Below are 21,734 nucleotides of genomic sequence, written 5' to 3' on the forward strand. Positions count from 1 at the left end.
AGTATTCTTCTTCCTCCAAACACGACGAGTTGAGTTTATACCAAAAAGTTCTACTTTGGTTTCATCTGACCACATGACATTCTCCCAATCCTCTGCTGTATCATCCATGTGCTCTCTGGCAAACTTCAGACGGGCCTGGACATGCACTGGCTTCAGCAGCGGAACACGTCTGGCACTGCGGGATTTGATTCCCTGCCGTTGTAGTGTGTTACTGATGGTGACCTTTGTTACTTTGGTCCCAGCTCTCTGCAGGTCATTCACCAGGTCCCCCCGTGTGGTTCTGGGATCTTTGCTCACCGTTCTCATGATCATTTTGACCCCACGGGATGAGATCTTGCGTGGAGCCCCAGATCGAGGGAGATTATCAGTGGTCTTGTATGTCTTCCATTTTCTGATGATTGCTCCCACCGTTGATTTTTTCACACCAAGCTGCTTGCCTATTGTAGATTCACTCTTCCCAGTCTGGTGCAGGTCTACAATACTTTTCCTGGTGTCCTTCGAAAGCTCTTTGGTCTTGGCCATGACGGAGTTTGGAGTCTGACTGTTTGAGGCTGTGGACAGGTGTCTTTTATACAGATGTTGAGTTCAAACAGGTGCCATTCATACAGGTAACGAGTGGGGGACAGAAAAGCTTCTTACAGAAGACGTTACAGGTCTGTGAGAGCCAGAGATTTTCCTTGTTTGAGGTGACCAAATACTTATTTTCCACCCTAATTTACGAATAAATTCTTTACAAATCCTACCATGTGAATTCATGGATTTTTTTTTCACATTCTGTCTCTCACAGTTGAAGTGTACCTCTGGTGCAAATTACTGACCTCTGTCATCATTTTAAGTGGGGGAACTTGCACAATCGGTGGCTGACTAAATACTTTTTTGCCCCACTGTATGAGCTTATGCACTGTACCTAAATGTTTTATAGATGCAGCTTTCCAGCATAAGTCTCCTTCCTCAAGTACACAAGTATCTTTCATTTTGGAAAAGATCTCAAACCTCGGGAAATGCAAAACAAGAGCTACAGCAACAGGTGTCGATACTGTAGAGAATATTGGCCAATCAGAAGCTTATGAACAATAGCATACACAATCTGACATCAAAAAAGACATAAAAACATCAAAAGTGTGCACCTTTAAGTTATATTTATTATTATCATCCACATGTAATCAATGAAATGGAGATGGAAATCATCAACCTGGAAAAATCTTTCAAAAGCTTGATTTTCAGTCAACAAAATTGTTTATTTCTGGACAAAAATGCATAGAAAAAGTTATGTTTTCCAAATACCTTGTATGTGAATATGTAAAGGGCTCAATGTGCAATTTTTGCTTCAGCAGGAAATCTACGTATTAACTTACAGTGTAACTGGAAAGCCTTCTTTACCCTATGACGTAACCACCCATGTAATCTGACATGCATCTCCTGAGAAATATAACTATGTGTCGGGGTCCACACAGCCCATAATGCTTCTTATTGGTGTGGAAGGTTATGGCGTAAGGTCCTTTCCTCCCATCATCTCTAACCAGTCACAGCAGATGGCTGCCCCTGCCTGAGCCTGGTTCTGCTGGAGGTTTCTCCCACTTAAAAGGGAGTTTTTCCTTCCCCTTGTTGCCAAGTGCTTGCTCTCATTGGATGATTTAATTGGTGGGGTTCTCTCTCTATTATTGCAGTGTCTCTACCTTACCATATAAAGCACCTTGAGGCGAGCGCTGTTGTAATTTGGCACTACATAAATAAAACTGAAGTAGACTGAATTGAATTCATGGTGGGATCTCGATTACTGCGGAACATTATTAACAAACCTAGAATATACTTGTTTTCATGACATGTGACTCATTTCAAGGAAAATGTAGATTCATCTTCTAAGCCATACTTGTCGCGATGCAGTTTTGTTTGATGACGTGTCTTATCAGCAGGATACTGTATATATTTAACACCACATAGGCAAGTAACATTAAAGGAGTGAACTAGTTTTTCCAGTATCTTACACATACTGCTATAAAGAATTGTAAGATGTGGATTTATTATTTATTCTTTAAAGGTTTTTGCCTTCTGAGGAAAAGGAAATGCAAAGAAGCTTTCCAATCCTGTTCCACCTTTTTGATCTCAGGGTGAACCGCTCTGGTAACCAACTCTGTAAAGCCAGTGATCAACAAAAACATCACACATTTTGCAAGCATAACTGTCTGCAATATAAATGTGAAATGTCATCACGGCTTGTGTACAGCATTTCCTGAGGATTCTTCTTCATCAGTCCAAGAAGAATGAAGCCTTTCACTGGGCAAAATGGAAGGAAGACATTTGAGATGATGGGTTCTTTGGTTTGGAATCAAATAATCACAGCAGTGGTAAATCACTAGTGTATAAAACATATCAAATTATGGTTTAGATTATCACATTATGGTAGCGCTCACTGCGCCTTGGGAGAAGAGGTAGAGGGAATCTTCAGAGAGACTTTTAAGCCTCACAGGAAATATATATATATATATATATATATATATATACATATATACACATATATATATATATATATATATATATATATATATATATATATATATATATATATATATATATATATATATATATATATATATAGCAGAGGTGTATGTAAAGAATGTAAAACCCCCAAAGACAACTTTGATTTCTTGTATGGGCATCAATAAATTATTTTAGCAACTACACAATACTAAAATAATTGTTAATGCTGATTAGGTTCATGTAGTTTAGGAACGCATACTTTCTTAGCATGCTTGTCTTTTGTTGTTTTCATTCACTAAATTTTAACATATCAAATTACCTCGTCTAAACCCTCCACTGTGCACTGTGTCATGTATAAGACACTCATCTGTGCAACAACCACAATCAGAATAAGTTTCTGTGTATGCTGGCGCAGCTGAGATTATCCCCCCAAAGGAACATAATTGAGGTCAGTGGGCCTCTATCCTGCTGATTATGACTAACCTATTGATAGGTTACGACAGGCGCTCATTAAGCCTGCTCATTTTTCAGAGTGAAAAATGCTGAACTGTAATGTAAGCACAGAGAGCAGAGCACAGTAATTACAGATTACAGCACGGTTTAATGTTGTGCACTTAACATAGCTGTTTTGCAATGATTTTAAATGCAGACTCTATTACGTTTTTCTCCCCCAACTGGTCTATTCAAAGATGATGCGAAGGCTGAAAGGGAGAATATATTCTGCTACTCTGTGTTTTGGATCATGGATGGTAGGCTGTGCCACACTGTTATCCATGTGGGTGGTGTGGCGCTGGTGTGAATGGAGGCTGGTCTTTCTGATATTTTGTGTAGTGTGCGCTACTCTGAGAAGAGTAACACTTATGATGTGTTTAATGTAATGTAACAGCTATAAAATCAATTTGATACATTTGTTCTGATAAAAAAAAAGGTAATAAATAGATGTTAGTGTTAAATAGTATGCACTCAGCACAGTCTCATTCTGCTGTTAAACACATTAACTTTTACCATTCAGGGTACTACAGCCTCTGATAGATGCAGTGTGGGAAATCTGGTCTTTTGGTGGAGTGGGTAGGTGTGGGGGGATTTGGGGTCTCAGTCTTTAAAACAAGGCTGCAGACTGTTCAGTATTACAGTGGTATGTAACAAGCTTGGGCTTAGCAAAACACTTTTAAATGACTAAAATTCTGATATAATAAGTCATCAGTGTAATTCATTTAGAATGGCATGGTGTTACATCACATTTTTAAACACAATGAAAAAAGAAATTCTGCCTAAAGGCCACAAGATTACCTTATGAAAATGCATATTAGTCTTGCACTGTTTGGATCCCTTTGTAACCCAATTATATCAAAGGAAGGCTGTAAACGACGGTTTAAAAATCATAACACTAAACCACTCTTGTACATTATTTCACTGTTATTGCAGCATAGAGGTGCAGGTTTATCATTCGGTGTAGCATTGTGAAATCACACTCAAACAAAACACTGACCAAGGACATCAGCTCTGATGCTGCCAAGACGAGGCTCAGGGACACACCTTTGAATTTAAAACAGGTGTGAGGAGGCAAATGAAAGACCTCTGGGAGTCAGTTAGTGTGTGTGTGCATGCGCGTGTGTGTCTAGAAACAAGCTATTTTTTCGTGGCAGCTGTAATGCCACTGTAACCACAGTCTATCAGATCATACTGTGTCCTCTTGTCTTGTTTTGGGGCGATCTGGCTGATCTAGTCCTCCCTATCCATATGCATCAGACTTTCTTGGACAAATACACACTCTGCAGGCTGTCTCCCCTCATGGTTATTCACAAACTACGAGTGTGCAAACAGGGTGTCCATATTTCACGTCACCTTTACTGACATTTCTGTGTTGCATAAACCCCGCTGCACGCTTGAACTCTGCCCACTTGCCTGTCCTCGATCAAGCCTTCTGTCAATATTAATCAGTGCATAGCAGCTTTGCATACGCGCACCTATCAACTCTCAAAGGGCAACGCAGCACAAAAGTACTATCCATGACAACACTGGTCTGAAAAAAAGCCCCTCCCACTGACAGCTGGCTTATTGTGTGCAGTCGCTCTGAAGCGGCCTTGTTTCCCTTTGCTTGGACAGTTCAATAACTAATCTCAATGCAGCCAGCAGCATGTAGCTTTGAAAATGAGGAGGGCATGCCCAATGGAAAGTCATAATCTGCTTGTCAGTGTAGTGTCAGTTTACTGGTAAGCTAGCTTGTCAGTTCACGAGGATTCTTAGATGGGTTACTGTGCACACCTCATTATAGCTGCATAATACTTAATAGAAAGACAAGATGAGAATTTTTTTTTTTACTGAATTTATGACGAAAGGGCATGTTCCTCCAAATTTTCCTTGCATGAGAATGTGAAGGCCCCCCAAAAGACTTTTCTTTTAACTTTAAAGTTCAACAGTGTGCTGTTTTAGGGAGAAAATTTTGAAAATATTTACCTAATTTGACTTTTGAATATTTTGCAACTTACCCATCCTTTAATCTTTTAGACTCTAGAAAATAATTAGTTTTATTTAAATCAAAAGGTTATCATGTCCGGTTATTATTCCTGAAATTTCAAATGACATTTTGATATGTCACTCTATTATTCCCACTACAATAATGGACTTAAGAAAGGGCAGTTTGGTCCTTGAGTTCATTCATCCATCTGTCACATCTCAGACACCCAATTTCATCTAAGCTCAGTGGGGATGATGCATGTCACCAAAGCTTTACTAATTAGCTCAAGGAGGTCACAGCATCCACCTCCTTTGGTTGAATGCATGAAGAATATACTGCAGAATATGTTATCCTATTTTGGTGGACAGCGACTTGAAAGAAAATACATTTTCTGTGTCATTATTCTGCTATGTGCAAAAATCTTGAGCAATTCCTCATTCTTTATATTTTTAGCTAAGCTTTCAGTAGTTTTTCTTTGGACAGGTAAAACAATATTGAAGCCGTTCACACTTACCTGACCTTTCTTTACAAACACCCAAAAATGCACCTAAATCAACGCAATGTAGCAAAGAACTAATTTTAAATGGCATCTTTAGGTACTTTGTTACCAGCAGCCTGTTGCAAAGACAAATAATACACACTGAATGAACAATGTCAAAGGTTGAGCAGTTTGACAGGCATAAAATAGCATTTTGCACCAACAAGACAACTACCAAAGAGCTATTAGATAATAACTTGCAGTATATGGGCATGGTGTGCAACTTGATTGCCAATAGCTTCATTTTCAGCATGACATTCATTCCAAACACACTGCCAATGCAATAAAAAGCATACATGGTTAAAGAAATTACAAGAAAGCTTGCCTGAGAGAGTTACAAATAAAGACTTTCATAACAAACATTTACTGTAAAGCTTGTTAGAATAGTGCAAACTCTGTTTTTGCCTTATGTGCTGTATCTCCATGCATGTTTGCATGTGTTCTGCATTTTCCTTGCAAAATATAGAGAGATGGCTCAGTACTTTGGCACAATACTGTACCTTGTTTTTATTTATTGTTCATGCGGTCCTATACTTTTTTTTTTTTTGCAATGCACAATTTAAATGTAGCAAAAACTAAAATCGTATTTCAATTTGAATCATTAAAACTGTGCTCATCACTCTGCCAACATTGAATGAATTGTGCATCAAATTTATAGTTGTTAGCTAAGTCAAGACATGAGTCATAATACCTCCAATATATCTTATGACAGCGACACTTACAATAGCATGCTGACCTGTCAGTGATCCCTTGGTCAACGGTTACTTACACTGACATCACACACAAAATCTGAACACGCAGAGCAAACAGTGGATGTTCCTGAACACAAAGCATCAAGGCTCGTGCTCTTGATGTACAGCCTATTGGGCCACAAGAACCATGTGTAGTCACCACTTTCTGCTTGGACACACACTAACAATTGGACACGTCTGGAGTGCTGGGGCCCAGACCCTGAGGAAGGACAGATGGTGCCCGGGATTGAGGACCGCACCCTCATTAGCATGAGAAAAGAGAAAGACAGAGGCGGGGGAACAGGTACCCTCTCTTCTGTTTTCCACTTCTATAAAGATTAGAGGCTGGGGGTGACTCATTTACCCAGCAGACTCTAAGGCACTGCTTTGGAACCCAATTATAAGAGGATACTGTCAACTCTAAGGGAAAGAACATCAAGCGTTAGGCTCCTGTTTCTATTTAGTGCGGCTTAAATCAAAAAAGTTTTCTTAACTATATTGAAGCATTCTAGTTTATTATTATATTAGCCTCCCAGAACACCTAAATAAAGAGATTTGTGATATTAAAAAGATTACTGTACATTTTCAGTGAGATAATCAAAACACAATTATTTTCAAATATATTGCGATTCTAAGTTTAAATGTCAATAAAATGTTTTAATATAATGTATCTCACAAATTCAAACTTTTACAGATTTTTTTTTGAGCGATACTAGCGTCTTCCAACATTTCACTAGAGGCATCGTTTACCTGAAGACTAAAGTTGCCACAGCAGCAGTGTCGGAGCCTCTCTGTGGCTGGAATGAGGCCGTTCTGTTGTTTAGACTCATTAGTCATACCAACCGCAATCTGAGAATTTCTCATGAATACAAAACTACCTTCTCAAAAGCAATGCCTTCCTTTATCTGCTAAAAGCTAAAAGGTAACATTTAGGATTCAATGTTTCTGCAGAGCAACAACAGTAACTGCAACATGTTAAGCCAGAAGAAGAACTTATGTTGGGTCTGTGTTTCCACAAGCCCCGCTAATTCTAGAGATTTATTCATCATGAAGAAAAGACAGTCGATCGATCGATTATTTGCGCAAGGGAGGCCTCGTCTGTGTCCACCACGAAAATGACCCCCAGATCTGACCTCCTCCTGCTACCTTTTATTGGGAGACAGTTCACACAAAACACGTCAGAACAAAGCCACGCCCCCTTTGTTCTAAGACAAAGCATTTTATGTATATGTGTGAACTTCTGTAAGAGTGTGTGTGTGTGTGTGTGTGTGTGTGTGTGTGTGTGTGTGTGTGTGTGTGTGTGTGTGTGTGTGTCAGACCTCCTGCTGACCAAAGGGTCGTAAACCCAGGAAGTTTACATCAAAAGAAACAGATCTTCCAGATAGGATGTATCTACAATAAAACCTCCCCCAGCACAGAGTGGTTGGAGAGGTGGCCAGGATCAAAGGAATGGCTTTGATCCTACTGCTTGAACTAAGACTGTACAAATTTAAGAAACACAATGGCAACATTCAACAATTAGACTTAACACTTATATAAAAGAAATCCTACCAAGGTGAATATCTGCAGTCCATGGTGTACTCTCAGCATAGTATCAAAATCATGTTTTGTCTCCCCCTTCTGGATAATTAGAGGACAGCATCTTCAGTAAATCCCAAATACTATAGCACCACCCTCAGCACAGCATCTCTTTATCCTTTATTCTAAGGTACAAAATACAAAAGATTGGGAGACTATGGATCCTGGTTTCCACCTCTGAAAAAAATAAAAACAAAAATAAAACAAATAAACTGCAATCTATAAGTAAAATTTATTATCTCAAAATTTCAACATACTAACTGAAACATCTTGGGAAATATAGAAAATAAGGAATAGAACGTGGAATTTGCTGTCATTAAATACTTTTTTTTTCAGTGGCAGAAACAAGCTGCCAAGGAGACAGAAGTATATGCTGTTAAAAGAAATTATGAAGATGGACTGGGTGGGTTCTATTTTTGCACCTAGAGAAACTTTATAACTAATTTTGTAAATAAACTGCACTAAATAATGAGCTTACACAAATATATATTGCACATTAATAAGCACAATAATATTGGTATTAATATGATATATCAGTCTTTATCGCCGGGGGAAGGAAAAGGAGTTTACTGAGCAGGCCAGGTCAAATTAAACATGTTTTACAACTGGTCTTGGCTTCATTTTACCATAGCTTACTTTACAGTTAATTTGTATCATAGAAAAAAAAAAACTAGCTAAAAAAAAAAATACAGGATATAAAGCATGCCATGTCGAGAGATTCACTTTAGGGTTGGACCATTAACTGTCATTTTAAGAGAGTAGGTTATCTTCCAAAAGGTTTTAAAAACAAGATACAGGAAATTCCAGTACCTCTTGCCCCTGCTTAAAAATGATAACAAAGGAGACTCCAATCCAGCCCACTCAGTTTATAAAAAGTGAAGGAGTGCTTTTTGAACTTTTAATTGTATTTTCATACCTTTTACTTGATCCATCCATACAACATCAAAGTACACTGACGTTTTCTATGAGTTAGTATAAACGTCATATTTTAATTTATACTAACAGGACAGTCTGAGCGGCCATAACACAATGAGGTTTAGTTCAGTTCACACTTATTTTTTATGCCAGAGGGGCCGATGGCGTGATATGGCAGCCTTGCTTCTGTCAGTCTGCCCCAGGGCAGCTGTGGCTACAACTGTAGCTGCCTCCACCAGTGTGTGAATGTGAGAGTGAATGAATAGTGGAATTGTAAAGCACTTTGGGTGCCTAGAAAAGCACTATATAAATGCAATCCATTATTATTATTATTATTTATATTTAAAGTTTAAGTTCTAATGTTTCTGTTTCAATGACAGACAAAGCTTACATTTACTGAAAATCTATCATTTTCAGTAAATGTTTCCTTGTCACCACCAAACATCAAGTTTTCCGTGTCTTGAAATTTTGATAATTATAATTCAAAGGTGATGGAAGTGAAAAGAAGCTGCCTGTACACTGCACACAATTTGTAGCTGATGCAGAGGTTTATAAAAGGCTCAGTGTAGACCAGGGGTGTTGAACAAAAGGCCCAGAATCAGAAATCTTTGAAAAATGTGAAGAAGAGCATACATTGTGGACTTTTAAGTCTACTTTCAAAAAATGTAAAGCTTGTCTGACTGATTAATGTCCTCCCCCTGAGTCTTTAGTACATCAAGATAATAGATTATTAAATGACAAAAAAAAGCTTGTTTCTTTTTTTCCTCTCCACACAACGCACAATCGACAGACGGATTGGTGCAGCGGCTGCAGTGATGCGGACGCTGTACAGGTCTGTTGTGGTGAAGCTGAGTGTAAAAGCGAAGCTCTCAATTTACCGGTCGATCTACGCCCCTACCCTCACCTATGGTCACGAGCTGTGGGTAGTGACCAAAAGAACGAGATCGTGAATACAAGTGGCAGAAATGGGTTTTCTCCGAAGGGTGGCTGGCCTCTCCCTTAGAGATAGGGTTAGAGGTCCGGCCATTTGGGAGGGGCTCAGAGTAGAGCCGCTGCTCCTCCACATCAAAAGGAGCCAGTTATGGTGGTTCGGGCATCTGACAAGGATGCCCCCTAGGCGCCTTCTGGGCGAGGTTTTACGGGCATGTCCCACCAGGAGGAGGCCCCGGGGCAGACCCAGGACACGCTGGAGAGATTATATCTCTCGGCTGGCCTGGGAACGCCTTGGCGTTTCCCCGGATAAGCTGGAGGAGGTGGCTGGGGAGAGAGAGGTCTGGCCTTCTCTGCTTGGGCTGCTGCCCTCGCGACCTGGCCCCGGATAAGTGGAAAAAAATGGATGGATAACGCACAATAGAAATGTCTGTTTTTTTTATTATTTGTGGGTTAAAAAAAAACTTTCTCCATTAAAAGTCTGGACAATGAGCTGCCAGAACTTTTTCTGTAATTTTACACATTTATGTTTTACAATTTAAGCCCCAAAGGTTCATGTTGACAAATTTCTTTAATTAAATAGAGTGGCATTTCTCTACCATGCAATACAACTGAGATGTGCTGTTGAAATTGCACTTCATTTTTTCATATACTGAAATATGGCAGGAATGAAATGTGCATCTAAACTTATTTCCACTGACAGAAAGGGCCTTTTTACTGACATGCGCTATATTTGACCTCACATGTAAAATGAGTTTGAAAACCCTGCTCTAAACACTGGTCAAGATAGCAATTATGACACACTTTACAGGGCTTTCTTGTAAAGTGTGTCACTTAAATTAACTTTGAAGTTAGAATCAAAGCTATAGTACCAAAATTCAAAAGAGTTAACCCAAGTCCTTCACAATCAGTTAAGAACAAGAGAAAGCAATAGGGAAACAAATATAGATAAATTTGAATCAAATACAGATAAATGAGAAGACAACAAATTAACATTAAAAACATAAAACAGGCCTGATGGTACACAAACTGAACTCGAATTAAAAGCCAAAGTAAAAAAGTTTTAAGATGCGATTTAAAAGACTGAACAGACTCTGAAGTACGAATATCCTCTGGCAGATTAATCCAGAGTCTGGGTGCTGCTACTGCGAAGGCCCGATCTCCTCTATGCTTCAATCTAGACCTCGGTTGTGCTAAAAGCATCTAGTTAGATGATCTCAGCACTCTTTTGGGGTCATACATGTTGAGGGGTTTGTTTAAATAACTAGGCGCCATATTATTTAAAACTTTAAAAGTAAACGAATCTTAGAATCAATACAATACTTGTAAATTTGCGAAAACTGGAGTGATGTGTTCATACATTCTAAAACCTGTTAAAAGACTCACAGCAGCATTTTGGACGAACTGCAAGCGATGGAGAGATGAGTGTTGAAGACCCAAATAGAGAGAATTGCAGTAGTCCAGTCTAGAGGTGATGAAGCCATTAATAAGTGTTTCTACGTCTCTCGGAGGAAGATGAGGCTTAGCTTTGGCAATTTCACATAACTGATAAAAACTTGATTTCACAACTGTGGACACTTGCTTCTCTAATTTAAACGAGCCATCTAAAAACACTCCGAGATTCCTCACAGTGTGAGAAAGATGAGGAGCAAGAAGACCAAGGATATCAGTTAACTTGTTCCAAGGGGCATGAGTTCCAAAAACCATAACTTCAGTCGTATTTTCATTTAGTGTGAGAAATTTCTGTGTTAACCAGTCTTTAACATCATGCAGACAGTTAAGCAAAGGCTGTAGTGGGACAGAGACATCCAGTTTCAAAACTAAAAGCAAAAATAAGTTCACACCCTATGAAGGTATGCATGTACCTACAATGGGTGTGATTATGCCTGCATATATAGTGTGAGCTCTCATCACACTATATACCACTATATACCTATATACCTTCATGTTACATAGGCTACTCTATATACTCTTAAAACATATTTATTCGCTGAAGCCTTTGGCATTGATTAGAGGGGTTGACTCAATTTGTTTTAACATGTTTTAATTTATTGTATCTATTTATTTTATCGTATCTCATTTTAATTTTCTTTACGTATGCTATTAACATGTACAGCACTTTGTGAAACCCTGGTTTTATGTTAAAGTGCTTTAGAAATAAAGTTGGTATGGTATGGTATGGTACTCTGTACTAAAAAGGGTACAAATGTGTGCGTGTGATGTTTAGGGATTATAACTACAGGGATTGTTTGGCTACTGCTTCTTGAATATTAGTGAATATTGGTGCTAAGTAGAGCACACTTTGATCTTAAATGAGCTGAACCAGTGAAACTCCCCTTTCTGTCACTGTATAAAAAGTTCCACTACATACTTAATGTTTGAAATATTTTAATACTAGGGGAAAAAAGGGCAGTTTCAACAATACATTGCAGTTTTTCTGATTAAGGCTTAAATTGTAAGAAATAAGTGCGTAAAATGAGAGAAAAATTGCACAAACTAAAATGTTGAAACAAAAACATTTTTGTCAATGTTTTGGATGCCTTTTATTTATACTATTAACCCACTATAAAAAAAAAATCATACATTTCTACAGTAGATAGCGAAAAACTGGAACCTTATTTTTTTTAATTGTTTGTGTATTGTTTACTTTGTTGTAGCATAAATGGCCATGTGGGAAGGAGACGCTGTAGAAGTTGTTAAAATTCAGTTAAATATAAATAGTTTATGTCCTCCTTCACATTTTCCATCCAGTGGGCTGCTTTTGCCGACTGATTCTGGCCCACAGTCCTCATGTGTGATACCCCTGACATGCATAATCAGAAACGTGCATTTGCAAAAGTGCATTGAGCACATCAGTTGGGAAAGGACATACAAAAGGAAACTGTGAGGTTGCTGCTTTACAAAACTTTATAAAACCCTAATGTGCAGGCTATGCAGTACTCAGGCTACCATTAAGGCCTACTTTAATATTAGTCTACTAGGGCTGTAAGGGTGTATGCATTAAAGTCTGACTTTAGGACTATACAAATTAGTCGAATAATCGAGTAGCAACAAAGAAACTAATCTCAACTAGCTGAATTGATAGTCAGGGTAGTAAACCAAGGCGGGAAAGCTCTATGTTCACTTTTGAGTGTCCCTCAGCCCTCCTGTTTTGTTAAGTTGTTCCCTTTTATATATTGTCTAATAAATGAATTAAATTTAAGCTGCTAATCAATCAATAACAAAACTATCATCAGCTCTAATGTTACCTGCAGTAGGAGGCTCATTATAATATCGTAGAGGGGAGTTCTCCTCACCGCCTCGCAGCCACCAGTCAGAGATCTCCGCCCCAGTCATCTTGGGCTACAGCTCGGAGCCCGGATGCGCCGCCATGCCGCCTCTGTCAGCGAATGGAATAATTTATTCACCAACCTGCCTCACACTGGCCCACTAGGAGTTGACTGAAGAAGTCGATGAGACAGTTTCGTGGCCACCGGAGCCTTTGCTGCCTACAGGCTAGTGCAGGATACCCGTGCCGTGCCTGCTCGCTTGTTTGCGTAGCTTAGCACTGTTGTGTCGCTGTAGGGACACTTGTGCTAGCTGCGCTAACGTTAGCTCAAGCGGAGAGAGTGCGGGGTAGTGACAGTCCGGCCGGAGGCGGGGAGAGTCGCGAGCTGCGAGGTGAGACTGTTATATTTTGATGGTGGTTGCTACCCTGTTGACTACGCGTGGCCATCTGTTAAATGGTATCACTTTCGTGAGTGTGACTCACGATTTTAGTGGGGTTCGGGCAGCAGCATATCGAGGTGGGTACTTTGGTGCTTGTCTGGTAGCGCTTTCTGGCCGGAGTAGACCGTAACGTTTACTCGACGTTTCAATCTTCTTGGCCCGCGATAGAGAAGCTAAGAGCTAGCTTGCTAACTGGGTAACAGTGCTAGACGGGGACTCCTAAACTTTTCAGGTCAGCAACCCCTGTGTAGACACGCTTCAGATACCACATTACAGATGTGATAAGGGTGCGAGCCAAGAGATTCTCTGTATCTAAAAAGATGAATTTTGTGTATCGTTATTAGGAAATCACAGTGGAATGTAAAGGGTTATTTTTTTTAACTCCCACCACATAGGTATAAATACAGATACAGGGGCCCTTGGATGTGCAAGTGCCTGGACATCCCAGGATGGCTTGAGCATATTTTTGTTGTAATATTAGCCAACTTATGTTACTTTACTTAACAGGTGTGTGTGTGTGTGTGTGTGTGTGTGTGTGTGTGTGTGTGTGTGTGTGTGTAATGACAACAATAAGGAGGCATCATGTTTAAAGCAATTTTGTTCACCATATCTAAAAGAATGTTAAGTTTATGACATGAGTTTTCCTTCCTGTAACTTCTCTGTCTCTTTTGTTTCTCAGGTTCAGAAAATTACTCCCCCCCCCCAAAAAAAACCCCAAAACAAAACAACAACAACAAAAAACTTTCTATGTCTTCATCAGCTCTGAAAATCAAAAGAGATGTCTGTTGATGAAGATACTGCAAAAATGGGCAGTCCACAGCCTAGCTCAACGTCATCTCTGCAGCTCACGGATTGTCCTGGAGGTTACGGTGGTGTGTCTGTGATGATGGAGGGAACTGCAGCTACCCCTGACTTTGCAGCTGCTTGCCCTCTTCTGGGCACTGCTGCCTCGCCAAAACACACCAGCACAACTGATGCGCTCACCCTCGCAGACAATGCTGGACAGAGAGCCAGAGGGAACGAGAATAGCATCAATCGCAGAAATAGCTTTCATCATTCCAAACAACAACAACAACAACAACAGCAGCAGCAACAACAAACGAAGCTAACAAAGCGGCGCTACACTGCAAATTCTAGTTTCAAGCATCCTTCATCTGGCAAACGGAGACGAAGGGCCAACTCTGAGAGCGATTCTGTCCTGCCCACCAACTTCCTCTTGGGTGGGAACATTTTTGACCCACTGAATCTCAACAGCCTGCTGGATGAGGAGGTCAACAAGGCGCTGAATGCAGAGACTCCCAAATCCTCTCCGCTGCCAGCAAAAAGTCGAGACCCTGTGGAGATACTCATCCCCAGGGACATCACAGATCCACTGAACCTGAACAGTGGGATAGCTGACAGCAGCTTTTTGGCTTCTCCCTTCAAGAGTGGAGGAAGGAAGAGACACCGCAACAGGCACCATGGGGGAGGAGGAGGTGGTGGAGGTGGGAGTGGTGGCGGTATTGGGATTTCAGCCACACAAATGAACCTCTCAGAATCAGGAAAAAGTGAAGTTAAAACAGGTCCTTCTGTACCTCTTCAAGGTACCTTAGCCTCATGTTCTGCACTAGAATCCAACAACGAATCCGGTAGTGTTTCTAGTGTCATGGCAGAGTCCCACGAGCACACAGATTGCAGCTCAGCAAGCTGCAAGGAGGAAATGCCACCTGCATCCATGGAGGATTCCACTTCAGGGGCACCATACCAGCACACAAGTAGACGCAAGCGAAGGCGCAACTCGGGCAAAATGGAGCCCCCTGTCACCCATTCTACTCCGATTGGCAAGTCGGGACCTGGAGACAGGCATTTTGGTGCAGGGGGAGCAAGAAATTCCTTTCACACACCAAAATCTGGTTCCAAAATAGGCCCTGGAATACGCCAGCACCAGCAGCCCCACTCTCATACAAAGGAACAGCAGAAGAAGTTCCAGTATGGGAATTACAACAAGTATTATGGATACCGCAACCCGGGCTGCAGTGAAGACCCTCGTTTACGTTTGCTTCGTCCCGAGTGGTTTAGAGGTAAAGAAGTACTGGATTTGGGGTGCAACTCAGGCCATGTAACGCTCTATATCGCCAAAATGCTAAGACCCGCCCGCATATTGGGCCTTGACATTGACAGTGGTCTGATACATGCAGCTCGTAAAAACATAAGACATTATCTGTCTGAGCTGCAGACCCAAGAGGCCAGGCGAGCAATGCAGGGCAAAAAGACTAGTAAACAGGAGGAGACAAATGGAAACGCGAGTCACACAGGCACAGAAAAAGAGCACAACGAAGTCGAGAGCAGGGACGAAAATGGGAAACCAGTGAAAGCAGAAAGTGGCCCTGCAGATGATGGAAATGACAATGAGTCGTGTCACACGGATGAGATGGAGACCCAGAGGCAGGGCAGCAAAACAGAGGAAATGGAGCAAGAAGACTGTGATTCACCCCCCGCTGATCACTCTGAGAGCTGCTCTTTTCCTGTATCCCTACGGATCTCCAGGGGTCCCATTGCTGCACCCCCGCTAACACAAACATCCACGGTGCAGCCTGGGGAGTTCCCTTCAAATGTGTCCTTCATCAAGGTAAGAGAGGATTTTTTTTTATTTATTTTTTCCCTTTTGGGAATATGGCTCAGATTTCTGTGTTGCTGCATATTTTAAGCCTAGATGGCAAATTCAAAAAAATTAGACACTGTGTCCTGCTTTATAACGTAATGTTAGGGTAACTGAATAAAATGTAAAAATGCACAAAAAGGTGTGTGCATTATGAGAACTGACCAGCCTCGCAAGAGAACTTGATGCAAGTTGTGCACACACTTCCTCTCACTGTGAATTTTTGTTTTTCTTCCCCACTATAAAACAGTTATATATATATATTATATCTAAAAAAAAAAACTGACCTTTGCATTTTATTATTGTCACATTAGTTGAGCCGTGGCTAAATATTAAAAGGTATTATGATGAATCCATACAGTAATTGGTTGTAAAATTTATTTGCATAACACTTATCAAAACCAGCGTTGTAAAATGCTTCCCAAAAAACAGAGTAAATGAACTAACTAGGAGGAAATAAAAAATAAAACAAAACCAAACAAAAACAATGTACACTACGAGTTAAAAGTTTGGACACACCTTCTCATTTAATGGTTTTGCTTTATTTTCATGACTCTTTACTTTGCGGATTCTAACTGAAGCCATCAAAATTATAAATTAACTCGTATGGATGTTGTAAATGTTGTAAACAAATAATGTGAAATAACTCAAAACATGTTTTATGTTTTAGATTCTTCAAAATAGCCACACTTTGCTTTGATTACTGCTTTGCACACTCTTGGAATTCCCTCGATGAGCTTCATGAAGCTAGTGCACAACCCCAATGATGGTCCCAACCCCATTAAGAAGGAACGAAATTCCACAAGTAATCCTGACAAGGCACACCTGTGAAGTGAAAACCATTTCACGTGACTACATCATGAAGCTCACTGAGAGAAGGCCAAGGGTTTGCAGTGCTGTCAACAAAGCAAAGGGAGGCTACTTTGAGGAATTTGAGGAATTTATCTTTTTTTTTCTTTGCTACATAATTCCATATATTTTGCTTCATATATCTGATGACCTCAGTATGTCTCTACAGTGTTGAAAGTAGTAAAAATCAAGAAAAACCATTTTATATATTTTTTGTTATATGTTAACCCTGCGTTATTACTTTGGGGTGTGTGTGTGTGTGTGTGTGTGTGTGTGTGTGTGTGTGTGTGTGTGTGTGTGTGTGTGTGTGTGTGTGTCAGTCAAACTATAGGCTCCCTGAGTTTTAGGTAACTGGTGATTTTGAACTAATAGGTAAAAACGGCAAAGAGCAATTTAATATTGTGATATAATAAATATTATAGGTTCCATTAAAGTGTCTGAAATCAACTGTGTTTAAGCCACACTTGCTTTTGCACTCTGCAGTCCTTTTATATGTATTTGTTGAATGGAAAAGGGGAAAAATACATAGTTTCCAAAGGAAATTGATAACTGCCTCTTCTGTGATAGTGGAATTGGATATTGATAGCACACCAAAATAATGAAGTTGTAGATTAACAATTAAAAAAAATAAAAAAGGCAGAAAAGGTGTTGTAATTGCAGGACAGTCTGAGCAGTGAGCTATCAGAACTTTTTTTTTTTTCTGTAATTTTACATTTATTTATTCATGCTAACAGATTTCTTTAATTTACTACAGCAATGTTTCTTCTTATTGTGTAGAAAAACTGAGATGTGTTGTTAAAAGTGTGTTTCTTTTTCTTATATTAAGATATCGCTGAGATTTTAATAGTCTTTACATTACCAGTAGGAGGGAGTGTTACTAGTCCAGCCCACTTAAAATCAAAGTGGGGTGCATGTGGCTGACAATGTAAAAAGATTTTATCAGTTTTATCAGGATGTCAGGTTATTAATGTGTTCTTCTACTTTTATCTTTTAATGCTGGTTGAAGATTAGCACTACTACTACTTTCTGCCAGTGGAGGTGCATTGCTTTATACCAGACACTGGTAAAATGAATGGAAATATATTTTAGGGCAGTACCCTTCTGAGATTTTGATGAATTTTTCTTAGTTACTAATCGGAACATTTAAATATTAAAAACTAAGCTTCATCTTTGAGAGAATTTATTTATTTTTTTTTTTTTAAAGAATGTTCTCAAATGTGGGCAGTGGGTTTATTTTACGGCATTAACAGTGTACTAAACACTGTAGATTTTGGCTTTTCTGTGACCCACAAAGGGTCACAGGAAAATACATATATATATATTATCAGTGTTCAAAATAGTGACTATTCCCATAATGCTGTTCCCCATTTCCTCAGTCAGATCTACTGCTTTTTCAGGGCTACTGATCTAAAATAAATAAATAAGTAAAATATCAAAGATAGCACTGACCAAATAGCCATGTTCGAAACCCCAGATCAGGACTTTATAAATGAATGATGTCATGACGGCTGTTTCCATCTTTTATATACAGTTTTTGATTTTTGACCAAAACTCAACAGGTAGAAATGTGAGATTGAGATTCTAGTTTGGGAGGTTAATCAGTTTCCAATTTCTCAGCAGTGACCAGCTTCAAAAGAAGTCTGTATTGGATCCATGAAATTGAATTGCACAAGAAGGGCCTATTTTTCTCACCTCATCTCTTCTCTCCTTTAGGCTAATTATGTACTGGAGAGCGATAATCTTCTTTTGACACAACGACCAGAATATGATGTGATTCTGTGTTTGAGCGTCACTAAATGGGTCCACCTGAACTGGGGGGACAGTGGCCTCAAGCGGCTCTTTAAGAGGGTCTACAGACATCTCCGTCATGGGGGCCTTTTCATCCTGGAGCCACAGCCCTGGGAGTCCTACGTGAGGAGAAAGAAGCTAACTGTAAGAACCTGAGATGACATGGTTGACGTTTGTATTGCTGGAAGACTGTCTGAATATAAATCGGTCATTTAAAAAACCTGGTTGATTGGCTGAAATATAACAAATGTTCCCTTTTTTCCCCTTGCCTGACAGGATAATATTAGCAGGAATTATCACAGCATCCGTCTCAAACCTGACCTGTTTTCGTCATATCTTACAACTGAAGTGGGCTTCACCAGTTTTGAATACATTGGGCCCCCCAAGTGTTCAGTAAGAGGTAACTACACAATGATTTGTCAAAGCAGATATATTCTCAGGATTGTATCCAGCATTGCAGTTTGCTGCCATGTTCATCTTTATTTATTTATTCTTTATTTATTTATTTATCTATCATCCTGACAGGTTTTCAGAGGCCAATCTATGTATTTCACAAATGACTGCGCCTGCCTTGAACATCATTGAATGTGAGTAGCCTAAACCACCATCATACATTCAAGCCAGCCATCTACACTGGACTACAAGGAACAATCTGAAACCTTGAAACCGTTACTCCGGCGTTTGATGCTGAAGATGAATAACAGAAAGGAAAATGGGACCAAAAGTGGAATGACATTTTTTTTAAGGATGCAGACTGTCAAAGAGAAAGATGTTAAAGTCCTCTGTGACTAGAAAATATTAAAAGTGTGGAGTAAACTCTGATAGGACTCCATGGGTAACCTGGAACAAAACTCCTAGTTTGGCCTGAGTGTGGAAGAGGTGTTCATCTGCTCAGATTTCCATGGTGGTCCATCTAGTGGTATTGATGCCCCCAGTTTGATCCATGGCCATAACTTGGGTTGGAATATCTTGGGCCATATCTTTACTTTCAGGAAGTTATTCTGTGCCACCATATTTCTATATCTTTTACATATTAGGATTGGACGATGGGAAGTCTTATCCAATTGGTCGCAATCACCATTTTTAACAGGTGATAGATGTTATATTCATCAACTGTATGTCGCGTAAGCAAAGCTGCACTATAATGCATACAATGCCATTGAAGAGATGATATTAAATCTTTTGAAAAGTAAAGTGTTTTATGCTGTGCAAGACACTGCGCACAATACTTGTGAATGTAGCCCCCCCACTGTAACTACTGAAGACTTAGAAATCCTGCCTTACCTGTTAAATATATGTTTAAACCCTTGAATGCTCTTGCGGCAACCATATAAGCGCACATTTGTTTGTGATGATTAAAACAGTTACACACGGTCAGTCACTGAGACAGTTTAACACTAATGGCCTATGTGTTTGTCCCATCTTCCAAACCTAATGCGCACCGTGTTCTTTGCCTTGTTTTTTTAATTAGCTAAATTTTGCTGAATTCTCTTTCATACATGTTAAATAGTGCTCAAAATTTCTTCATGTTTTGAATACGACGTCAGAAAAAGCACCTACATCACACAAAGACCTTAACAAGTGGAAAGTGGGGTGTCTGAATAAATAGAAATATAATGAGGCACAGTGGGGAAAGGTTTGCTAAACAGCCAAAATAGCATCCAGTTAAATTTGAACTGAGATGGTGGGACATCCATGTTATTATTCAGCCCACAAGGACTATTTTAAGTAGATCTGTAGCAGGCAGCCATCTTTTTTTTCTTATATTTTTTCTTAAACAGTTAAGCCATAGCCATACCTTATCTGCTGTCTCCAGTGTCCTTCATGAGGTGCTGACTGATACAACTGAGCGTAAAATTGAGGCAAAGGCGATTTGAGGCCCTGTGGTGTCATCAGTCCTGTATAAATCAGAGACATTCTATTTTGTGGGTCTGTTCTCATGCTCATCCAGTAGTCCCTTGAGCCCCGTGTTGATTTCTAGTTATTCTATACATGTAAGCATAAACAAAAAATACTGGAAAATGAATTGTTGCTTTAATATTGTTTTTATTTTGTTGTATTTTTTTTTTTTAAACCAAATTTCAGTATGACTATGCTTTTTGTTTTGACAAACTTCCATTTTTTCTGTATTTTATTTATTTTATTTTATTTTTTTCCTGTCATTCTGTTGGGGCAGATCACACCCTCACTGCTTTTAATCTTTGACCAATAAGGCCTGTTCAGTGTTTCCCAGAGATCTGGGTTCTGTTTGTGATGGTGTTGGGGATGGGTGTCGGGTGGCAGCGTTCAAAAGAAGCTACACACATTTTGTCAATGTGCTTCTCAGTAAATATTTTAACTGACCAAGCATCTCCGGACAAATAAATAGCAGACCATCTCCAGTGAATTCATTGTCTTATAAATGAGCCTTTGACCGCCACTGGTCCTTGCTAGCTTGCAGTGGATATCTGGACAACAGTGACTACTTTCCTCATCCCCACCTAGACAGTGTTGATGGAGCCTGGATCAAGCAGCTGAATGATATGAAAGGACATTAAAACAGAGACTTGGCTATCAAGTCAGGTGGAAGGGAAATACAAGAAGGCAGTGGCTAGCTAGTTTACTTGTAACTTGTCTTTTAAAATTAGACTGTTGACGATTAATTTGTAATCTGAGTATTAAAAGCTGGTGATCTCTTGAGTGGGGAAAAAAACAATAATAGCTAAAAAGAGTCCTCAAATATACTTCATTGACCTGCCCAAGTAATAACTAGGTGTGAGAAACACTGGAGGTACAGGTATTCCTTGTGTTTGCTTTTTTTAATTGGTTTCCACTGAGCCCACCCATCTGCAACCTTTCGTTGGAAGAGGCTGGCACAGAAAATCTTGCTTTCATGTGGCTGGTTCCGTTACGGGTGCGATAGTGCAGGCGATGATGGACGATATGTTTCTGTTTTAAGTGATCAATGTAAATAAGTTTGCAGATTTTGTTCATAATGGCCTGAGTCGTTTATACAGTGTTTTATGGTTTTCTTTTGTTCTTTTATAATGTTTGCTGCCAATTTACAAGTGAGTCATAGTCCTTTTTTTTTTTTTTTTTTTTTTTTTTTTTTTGTCTGGGGGGAAAAAAAAGACCGGTAGCTTT

At 39.6% G+C, this 21,734-nt stretch overlaps 2 protein-coding genes across 3 annotated transcripts in view; one reads left to right on the top strand and one right to left on the bottom strand.

Annotated features, from left to right (window-relative positions):
* LOC113030051 (serine/threonine-protein kinase PAK 3) overlaps positions 1-12,934 on the bottom strand; it is a 50,014-nt gene extending 37,080 nt beyond the window's left edge. Inside the window, exon 1 of the mRNA XM_026181109.1 lies at positions 12,877-12,934. The gene's annotated coding sequence lies outside the window, so the exon portion shown is untranslated. The remainder of the gene's footprint in view (positions 1-12,876) is intronic.
* A 292-nt stretch (positions 12,935-13,226) lies between these two features.
* On the top strand, positions 13,227-20,654 carry mepcea (methylphosphate capping enzyme a). Of its 2 annotated transcripts, none has more exons than XM_026181104.1 (5): positions 13,227-13,288; positions 14,016-15,944; positions 18,537-18,755; positions 18,888-19,011; positions 19,137-20,654. In XM_026181104.1, exons 2-5 carry the CDS (start codon positions 14,115-14,117, stop codon positions 19,169-19,171), a joined length of 2,208 nt encoding a protein of 735 aa, XP_026036889.1. In that variant the 5' UTR covers positions 13,227-13,288; positions 14,016-14,114; the 3' UTR covers positions 19,172-20,654. The 2 variants fall into 2 exon arrangements, with proteins under 2 accessions (XP_026036889.1, XP_026036890.1); XM_026181105.1 differs by lacking the exon at positions 13,227-13,288 and adding an exon at positions 13,295-13,413.
* The last annotated feature ends 1,080 nt before the right edge of the window (positions 20,655-21,734 follow it).

The sequence above is a fragment of the Astatotilapia calliptera genome, chromosome 10, assembly GCF_900246225.1.
Source record: "Astatotilapia calliptera chromosome 10, fAstCal1.2, whole genome shotgun sequence".
Classification (NCBI taxonomy): domain Eukaryota; kingdom Metazoa; phylum Chordata; class Actinopteri; order Cichliformes; family Cichlidae; genus Astatotilapia; species Astatotilapia calliptera.